The sequence below is a fragment of the Limulus polyphemus genome, unplaced genomic scaffold (assembly GCF_000517525.1).
Source record: "Limulus polyphemus unplaced genomic scaffold, Limulus_polyphemus-2.1.2 Scaffold5234, whole genome shotgun sequence".
In the NCBI taxonomy this organism is placed as follows: domain Eukaryota; kingdom Metazoa; phylum Arthropoda; class Merostomata; order Xiphosura; family Limulidae; genus Limulus; species Limulus polyphemus.
In genome coordinates this window covers 3,386-12,580 of record NW_013670844.1, presented here as the reverse complement: position 1 = coordinate 12,580, position 9,195 = coordinate 3,386, and the positions used below count along the sequence as shown (strand labels likewise).

The 9,195-nt window shown below is 33.5% G+C and overlaps 1 protein-coding gene across 3 annotated transcripts in view; it reads right to left on the bottom strand.

Moving 5' to 3' along the window:
• LOC111089102 (leucine-rich repeat and fibronectin type-III domain-containing protein 5-like) overlaps window positions 1-8,285 on the bottom strand; it is a 29,313-nt gene extending 21,028 nt beyond the window's left edge. For 2 of the 3 annotated variants that reach the window (XR_002613443.1, XM_022400910.1), the window contains exon 1: window positions 8,013-8,285. Coding sequence is in view for 2 of the 3 variants with exons in the window: in XM_022400910.1 (XP_022256618.1) it covers window positions 8,013-8,056 (44 nt within the window). In the remaining variant the exon portion in view is untranslated. The remainder of the gene's footprint in view (window positions 1-8,012) is intronic. The other variant, XM_022400909.1, reaches the window with a different exon arrangement.
• Window positions 8,286-9,195: the final 910 nt, after the last annotated feature.

Sequence of the window (9,195 nt, the reverse complement as noted above, 5' to 3'; positions counted from 1 at the left end):
TGGAGATAGTTAGCCATCATACTCTTCATGGTATTAGTATTGTCGCCACAAGCTACCAGTTATAATATAATAGATCCAACAAACTGGAGATAGTTAGCCATCATACTCTTCATGGTATTAGTATTGTCGCCACAAGCTACCAGTTATAATATAATAGATCCAACAAACTGGAGATAGTTAGCCATCATCTCCAACTTCCGGTTTTCACGTATAATCGTATCATCTTCATGGTATTAGTATTGTCGCCACAAGCTACCAGTTATAATATAATAGATCCAACAAACTGGAGATAGTTAGCCATCATACTCTTCATGGTATTAGTATTGTCGCCACAAGCCACCAGTTATAATATAATAGATCCAACAAACTGGAGATAATGTATAATCCAATGTCTAAGTAAGTGTGAACCTGTATAATCCAATGTCTAAGTTAGTGTGAACCTGTATAATCCAATGTCTAAGTTAGTGTGAACCTGTATAATCCAATGTCTAAGTAAGTGTGAACCTGTATAATCCAATGTCTAAGTTAGTGTGAACTTGTATAATCAAATGTCTAAGTTAGTGTGAACCTGTATTTTGTACGCAACTCCACCAGCATAAACTTCAAGTTGTATTTACACCAATTGTTGTTTCCATCATTTCACACCCAGTTTAACCCTCTTCTAGGCCTAAAGTCACGTAAAACTCTATAAACGAAAGTGACTGATGAGAGGTTATATCAGTGTAGAAACCGTAGTGTTTGGTGTTTCAGAGTTATTTGATTGAAGTGATAGTTGTTAATAAACTTAATGTTGTATTATCTTCAAATCTCTGGAGTCAGTTGTATTAGGTTTACGGCTAAGTAATCCTTACTGGTTCGTTTCCTAACTGCAATTATGTAAAAATGATCAAAATATGTGATCTTTCAGCATCATTATTACAATGAGAATTCAATACGAAACTTCATATAACCCTCAGAAATGCCAAATATACAATACGTTATTTGATATAAGGTCTAAGACAGACCCTGAGCTGCTAGCGCAAAGCACAAATCGGTAGAGAAATATTATACGGGTGATTAGGGGAGCTCTAAGAAAAAAACCCCTCGTTTTCTTTCCATTACACAGTAAATGAAGCTTCAGTCTATGATGGGTTTCGTTCAGTAACAGACCATATATGCTGCCGGGGAAAAACTTAGCTAATACCCAGTTCAAGTAACACAAATTCATCGTCAGACTCGTGACGTTCAAAACACATTTCTGTCACGTGCATCGAACGTGAAGTTGGTTTATGTGTAATTCTATGGTTGATCATTAAACACGTCGTATTTGGCTGATTTAATACTGTTTACTTCAATTACTTATAGTGTGCTAATTGTATCCGTAATATCCGATGGATTTATCATTAAAGAAAAGAAGAAAAAAAACGCCGAGCAATTTTTCCACAGCGCGAGACTCCATCGCTATTGCACGAGCTACGAGCTGAAATTTAAGGAATTTTAATCAACCAAAACTCGCTTTGGGGAAAAACATCGATCGGTTAAAAAAACGTGGGTTTGTGCACGTAACGTACTCCCAACTTGTCACTGGTTGAGAGCGGGAATTCTTTTCGTTCGAGATAATGACCATCACACTATTAACCGACTTACATCAATTCGTCAAGTATCTGATTAGCATAACGTGCTGGGCTCGTACACTTGGGAATGGATTTTCGAGTTAATTAGGAAACTCACTAGTCTTTGTTTTAAAATCCCCCCCCCCCACACACTTTCACTATCCGCAACCCCCTCCCCATTATTTAACTAAACATTCATAATAGAATTAGCCAATCCAATACCCCCACCCCAGTGATATTATCTAAATAAATAGAGGTTACTATTACCTGTAGGAGGTTATTTTAATTCATTGGATGCGGGTTACTGCTACCTGTAGGAGGTTATTTTATTTCCTTAGATGCGGGTTACTGTTACCTATAGGAGGTTATTTTATTTTCTTTGGATGCGGGTTACTGTTACCTGTAGGAGGTTATTTTATTTCCTTGGATGCGGGTTACTGTTACCTGTAGGAGGTTATTTTATTTCCTTGGATGCGGGTTACTGCTACCTGTAGGAGGTTATTTTATTTCCTTGGATGCGGGTTACTGCTACCTGTAGGAGGTTATTTTATTTACTTGGATGCGGGTTACTGCTACCTGTAGGAGGTTTTTTTATTTCGTAATCACTTTCATAACCGGTCCTGTTGATCATTGGATGGCTAAACACCTTTGATGATGGATATTGATGGATTACTAATCTCTTAAATCACTGGTCCTGCTGATGAAAAGGATGGGAAAAGTTTCACGCTTGCTAACGTACTTAACGATCAATAGATGTCAATAAACTATTGGTGGAGGAAGGAACGATCTGAGGCTCCTGTGACTGAAGCAGATGTAAGAGATCTTGAAAAAAAGATTCAACGGAAGCAAGAAATATTTCTAGAACGACGAATTGCCAATAGAATAGAAGCCTGTCCACACTTACGGGTTTCTTCCTATGTTATTTTCTGTATCTCAGTATTAGAAACGGTTTTCCATAGTGTGCATGATCTTTATTGTAAACGTACAATATCGGAAAGATACAGTGGACATAAGATGTATTAAAATGAACTGCACCAGAATGCAGTCACATGTTAACAGTTTACACTACGATTGTCTGTCAACCAATAAATCTGATAGCGGCATACCATAAAATCATACCGTTCCCAGCAATAGTGTGATGGACGCATTCATGTCTTCCGGGACAGAAATGTCACAAGAAAAATGTGTAGAAATCAAAGTTTTTTGGCCAGTTAAGGCGCTGCTTAATGTGACAGATTTAGACATGTTTCAGTACGAGCTGTGTGAAACTGTTAATGTTAATAATGGAAGTGGTCGAGGTAGAAAACCCAAACGTAATGCTCAACAACTCGGGTTACCATCGTTACATGATTCGTGACAGTTTAGAAGAGGTATTGTCTGTCACGTAACTGCACGGGCAGATGTGAACGTTACATCTATATCAATGGTTTCAATGGATGTGTAGCTGGTGGAAAAACCACCAGGCTGAAATGGGCATGAGACTTCCAACAATGGAAGGTGAAAAGCTGGAGGCGGATGCTCTTTACAGATGAATAACAATACATTACGTAATGTTGACTGGAGTATAGTGTACATAATTACGTAATGTTGACCGGAGTATAGTGTACATAATTACGTAATGTTGACTGGAGTATAGTGTACATAATTACGTAATGTTGACTGGAGTATTGTGTACATAATTACGTAATGTTGACCGGAGTATAGTGTACATAATTACGTAATGTTGACTGGAGTATAGTGTATATAATTACGTAATGTTGACTGGACTATAGTGTACATAATTACGTAATGTTGACTGGAGTATAGAGTACATAATTACGTAATGTTGACTGGACTATAGTGTACATAATTACGTAATGTTGACTGGAGTATAGTGTACATAAATACGTAATGTTGACTGGAGTATATTGTACATAATTACGTAATGTTGACTGGAGTATTGTGTACATAATTACGTAATGTTGACTGGAGTATAGAGTACATAATTACGTAATGTTGACTGGAGTATAGTGTACATAATTACGTAATGTTGACTGGAGTATAGTGTACATAATTACGTAATGTTGACTGGAGTATAGTGTACATAATTACGTAATGTTGACTGGAGTATATTGTACATAATTACGTAATGTTGACCGGAGTATAGTGTACATAATTACATAATGTTGACTGGAGTATAGAGTACATAATTACGTAATGTTGACTGGAGTATAGTGTACATAATTTTGAATAAGTGAAACGATCGTGAACTACAGAGAATCTTTTAAGTTTTAATTTGAGTGGTGATAGAGTTCATTAGAGAACATTTATGTTCATGGTAAACGTTGAGCAAATGATTTTCTGGAGTTAATAATCGATTTATCTATTCCAGATCCAAATTATACGTGAAAACCAGAAGTTGGAGATGATGGCTAAAGTTCACACTAACTTAGACATTGGATTATACAGGTTCACACTAACTTAGACATTGGATTACACAGGTTCGCACTTACTTAAAATAGATTGGATTATACAGGTTCACACTTACTTAGACATTGGGTTATGCAGGTTCACACTAACTTAGACATTGGATTATACAGGTTCACACTAACTTAGAAACATTGGATTATACAGGTTCACACTAACTTAGACATTGGATTGTCCCACATTAAGAAAAGAAGGAAACTTAAATACAAGACAAATACTGGTTGGTAGTTTATAAATAGAATATACAAATTGTTGAACATGAGGTAGTTTCTTACATGATATATGTTTATAGAAAGACAATTATAGTACTGTGAAAGTACTTTGTTGTTTTCGTAATCACGACCTTAAATAAACTAATTATTTTCTGAAGAAGAGATCTGAAATAATCAAATATATCACATACATTTTTTTTCCATGAAGACAAATTATTTCAGCTGTGCGTATATGTGATGATATTATTGTACAATTTACCAAGACATTCCTGTATTTAATCACTATTATTGTTCAATTTATCAAGACATTCCTCTATATAATCACTATTATTGTATTGTTTACCAAGACGTTCCTCTATTTAATCGCTATTATTGTACTGTTTACAAAGACGTTCCTCTATTTAATCACTATTATTGTACTGTTTACCAAGACGTTCCTGTATTTAATCGCTAGTATTGTACAGTTTACCAAGACGTTCCTCTATTTAATCGCTAGTATTGTACAATTTACCAAGACGTTCCTGTATTTAATCACTATTATTGTACAGTTTACCAAGACGTTCCAGTATTTAATCACTAGTATTGTACAGTTTACGAGGACGTTCGTGTATTTAATGTTAACGTTTCACTTGTTTTTAGTTCATACACTTTTTTTGGTTTTAGACATTTATTCTAAAGAAAGTTTTATCTTTTTATTAACAATGTTTTAATTAAATAACACAAACCGTGGATTTGTTTGACCAATATTTCTACGATATATATTCATCGACTATATAACAGCTGAAAGTAGAAATGTGAAAACGAGATTTCATATAGTCCTACATGCCAGATATTATATTTTATGTTTTTACTTGTTTACTATATTATTACTATATCAATGAATTGACAATTCAAATATTTCATTTTTCTTATAAGAAGTTTAATTGTATTTTTACTTTAACTTTGCACCCCCCCCCCGATTTATATATATAATTATGTCAGTAAATATTTTAAAGTTCATGTTTCTTATTATTATTTAAGGGTGATTTATTTCAGAAACTGTGTGTAGTTTTTCAAGAAAATTTATTATTATATTTACACATAGATGTTTTGCTTGCGCAATTAATAAAATCAAATTATTGTTAAATTTAGTTCTTATTCCCTGTAAGAGATGGCGCAAAGAGCATGATATGTTTAGCACCAGAAATGGAAGTTTGTTTTCAATATGCATAAGGATAGATGACGTACCACTTGAAGATAAGTAACAAGTTGAATTCCTGTATTAAATTTTACTTGACTTTTTGGCGCCAATCATAACTGTAAAATACAAAATGTATTCAATAAAATATTTGAAGATCTTTACGTTTTTCATTATTCATAAAAAAAATATTTTTTCGGTGACGAATGTAGTTTTTCATTCGCTAATTTCTGAATCAAGGTTAGTATGTTAGGCTTAACCAACAAAAACATTGATGCTCTGAGTCATCGTATGAGTGGAAAATAAACAACTATATATCGTAGAGTACTGAAGCTAAAAATTCATCAGTTTTATCTTAGGAAACAGTTTAAAAAGCAGAAGTCAAGGAACATTTTCTGATGAAGTGCAATAAACACATTTTAAGTAAAAGATTAAAGACCAATTTTATGCTCTAATTTTACTGCTTACACGTAGTTTGATAAAGTATTTTTCTTTAGTAAAAAAAAAGAGACTATTTCAGAGTCTTTTATAGTGCTGCCCTCTCTCGCCAATATATTAAACTATGGTGTAAACATATTGATGCCTTGTTTCTATGGGATATCGGATGGAATTAGAGATGCAGGTTTGTTCTGGAACCCCTGGGGTAATCATCCCACCGTCCAAACCACACAGTTTATATTCATGGCTAGTGATGTATTTCTTTTAGAAGCTTGAACTGTTAATACGTGGGAAATTTCACCCAGGCACGAGGAAAAACAAAATCTTTATCGGAAAATGGATTAAACAGTTTTACACCACAGATTAAATCTTCGATAAATCCTTTCTTCTAAGTAAGTGTGAAGCTATATAAATAAATGTCTTTTAAGTAAGTGTGAACCTGTATAATCCAATCTATCTTAAGTAAGTGTGAACCTGTGTAATCCAATGTCTAAGTTAGTGTGAACCTGTATAATCCAATGTCTAAGTTAGTGTGAACCTGTATAATCCAATGTCTAAGTTAGTGTGAACCTGTATGTCATTTATAAACTACCAACCAGTATTTGTCTTGTATTTAAGTTCCTTCTCTTCTTAATGTGGGACGTCATTTATAAAGTACCAACCAGTATTTGTCTTGTATTTAAGTTCCTTCTCTTCTTAATGTGTGACGTCATTTATAAACTACCAACCAGTATTTGTCTTATATTTAAGTTTCCTTCTCTTCTTAATGTGTGACGTCATTTATAAACTACCAACCAACATTTGTCTTGTATTTAAGTTCCTTCTCTTCTTAATGTGTGACGTCATTTATAAACTACCAACCAGTATTTGTCTTATATTTAAGTTTCCTTCTCTTCTTAATGTGTGACGTCATTTATAAACTACCAACCAACATTTGTCTTGTATTTAAGTTCCTTCTCTTCTTAATGTGGGACGTCATTTATAAACTACCAACCAGCATTTGTCTTGTATTTAAGTTACTTCTCTTCTTAATGTGTGACGTCATTTATAAACTACCAACCAACATTTGTCTTGTATTTAAGTTTCCTTCTCTTCTTAATGTGTGACATAATTTATAAACTACCAACCAACATTTGTCTTATATTTAAGTTTCCTTCTCTTCTTAATGTGGAATCTTGCTTTGGTTCTACTCATAAACAGAACTTATAACACTCATCTTGCTATGGTTCTACTCATAAACACAACTTATAACACTAATCTTGCTTTGGTTCTACTCATAAACAGAACTTATAACACTAATCTTGCTATGGTTCTATTCATAAACACAACTTATAACACTAATCTTGCTTTGGTTCTATTCATAAACAGAACTTATAACACTCATCTTGCTTTGGTTCTACTCATAAACAGAACTTATAACACTCATCTTGCTATGGTTCTACTCATAAACAGAACTTATAACACTCATCTTGCTATGGTTCTATTCATAAACACAACTTATAACACACATCTTGTTTTGTTTCTATTCATAAACACAACTTATAACACTAATCTTGCTTTGGTTCTACTCATAAACACAACTTATAACACTAATCTTGCTTTGGTTTTATTCATAAACACAACTTATAACACTAATCTTGCTTTGGTTCTACTCATAAACACAACTTATAACACTCATCTTGCTTTGGTTCTAGTCATAAACAGAACTTATAACACTAATCTTGCTTTGGTTCTACTCATAAACAGAACTTATAACACTAATCTTGCTATGGTTCTACTCATAAACAGAACTTATAACACTCATCTTGCTATGGTTCTACTCATAAACACAACTTATAACACTCATCTTGCTTTGGTTCTACTCATAAACACAACTTATAACACTAATCTTGCTTTGGTTCTACTCATAAACACAACTTATAACACTAATCTTGCTATGGTTCTACTCATAAACAGAACTTATAACACTCATCTTGCTTTGGTTCTACTCATAAACAGAACTTATAACACTAATCGTGACTCCAGGACAAGTCTATATCGAACACTTTCCATCTCAAAGTATGTAGTTAAACAGCGCAGATAGCTCAGTGTGCAACTTGGCAAAACAAACTTAATATAGACACTTACCACATTATATAAAATATCTTGTTATTTCTGCTTTTCCACGCCATAACAAAACGGCTGTTCAAGGTATAAGTTTCAGACTCGGAGGTTTTAAAACATACCTCTCTAGGGTACCCAGGTCGTCATGCTCCGAAACATAACAACCTTTGATTTAAAATCATAAGCGACCTCGGCAGCGACTAGATATATTGTCAGTTTTAAATCAGTGTCACTGGAGGACTTTATAATTCATGCTGATAATATGTTTTCTTCGTACAGTTAACAAAGTTTCCAACTACGTGTTGCATAGAAGCAACCAGTGGTGACGAAAGGCACATCCAGGCATTTCTTGATAAGATTACTGGAATATTCCAAAGAGATAAAAAGACACAACGCGACTTGTCAGGTAAGAAACATCGTTTAGCAAAGCATGAATAACATTAAAATATATAAGATATCTTAATGATATCCTAATAGTATAATATTATGTTGACATTAGATATATCAGTGACATCATAATAGTCTATTATTAGGTTGACATTAGATATATCAATGACATTATAACAGTATATTATTATGTTGATATAATATATAGTAATGACATCCTAATGGTGTAATGTGTCGCAAGGTTTGTTTTACTTCAAACATTTTCCATTTTATATGTAAGAATAATTGTCTTAAATACAAGACAAATGTTGGTTGGTATTTATAAATGACGTCCCACATTAAGAAGAGAAGGAAACTTAGATACAAGACAAATGTTGGTTGGTAGTTTATAAATGACGTCAGTGTTATAAGTTGTGTTTATGAATAGAACCAAAGCAAGATTGGTGTTATAAGTTGTGTTTATGACTAGAACCATAGCAAGATGAGTGTTATAAGTTCTGTTTATGAGTAGAACCATAGCAAGATGAGTGTTATAAGTTCTGTTTATGACTAGAACCATAGCAAGATGAGTGTAATAAGTTCTGTTTATGAATAGAACCATAGCCAGATGAGTGTTATAAGTTCTGTTTATGAGTAGAACCATAGCAATATGAGTGTTATAAGTTCTGTTTATGACTAGAACCATAGCAAGATGAGTGTTATAAGTTGTGTTTATGAGTAGAACCATAGCAAGATGAGTGTTATAAGTTCTGTTTATGACTAGAACCAAAGCAAGATGAGTGTTATAAGTTGTGATTATGAATAGAACCATAGCAAGATT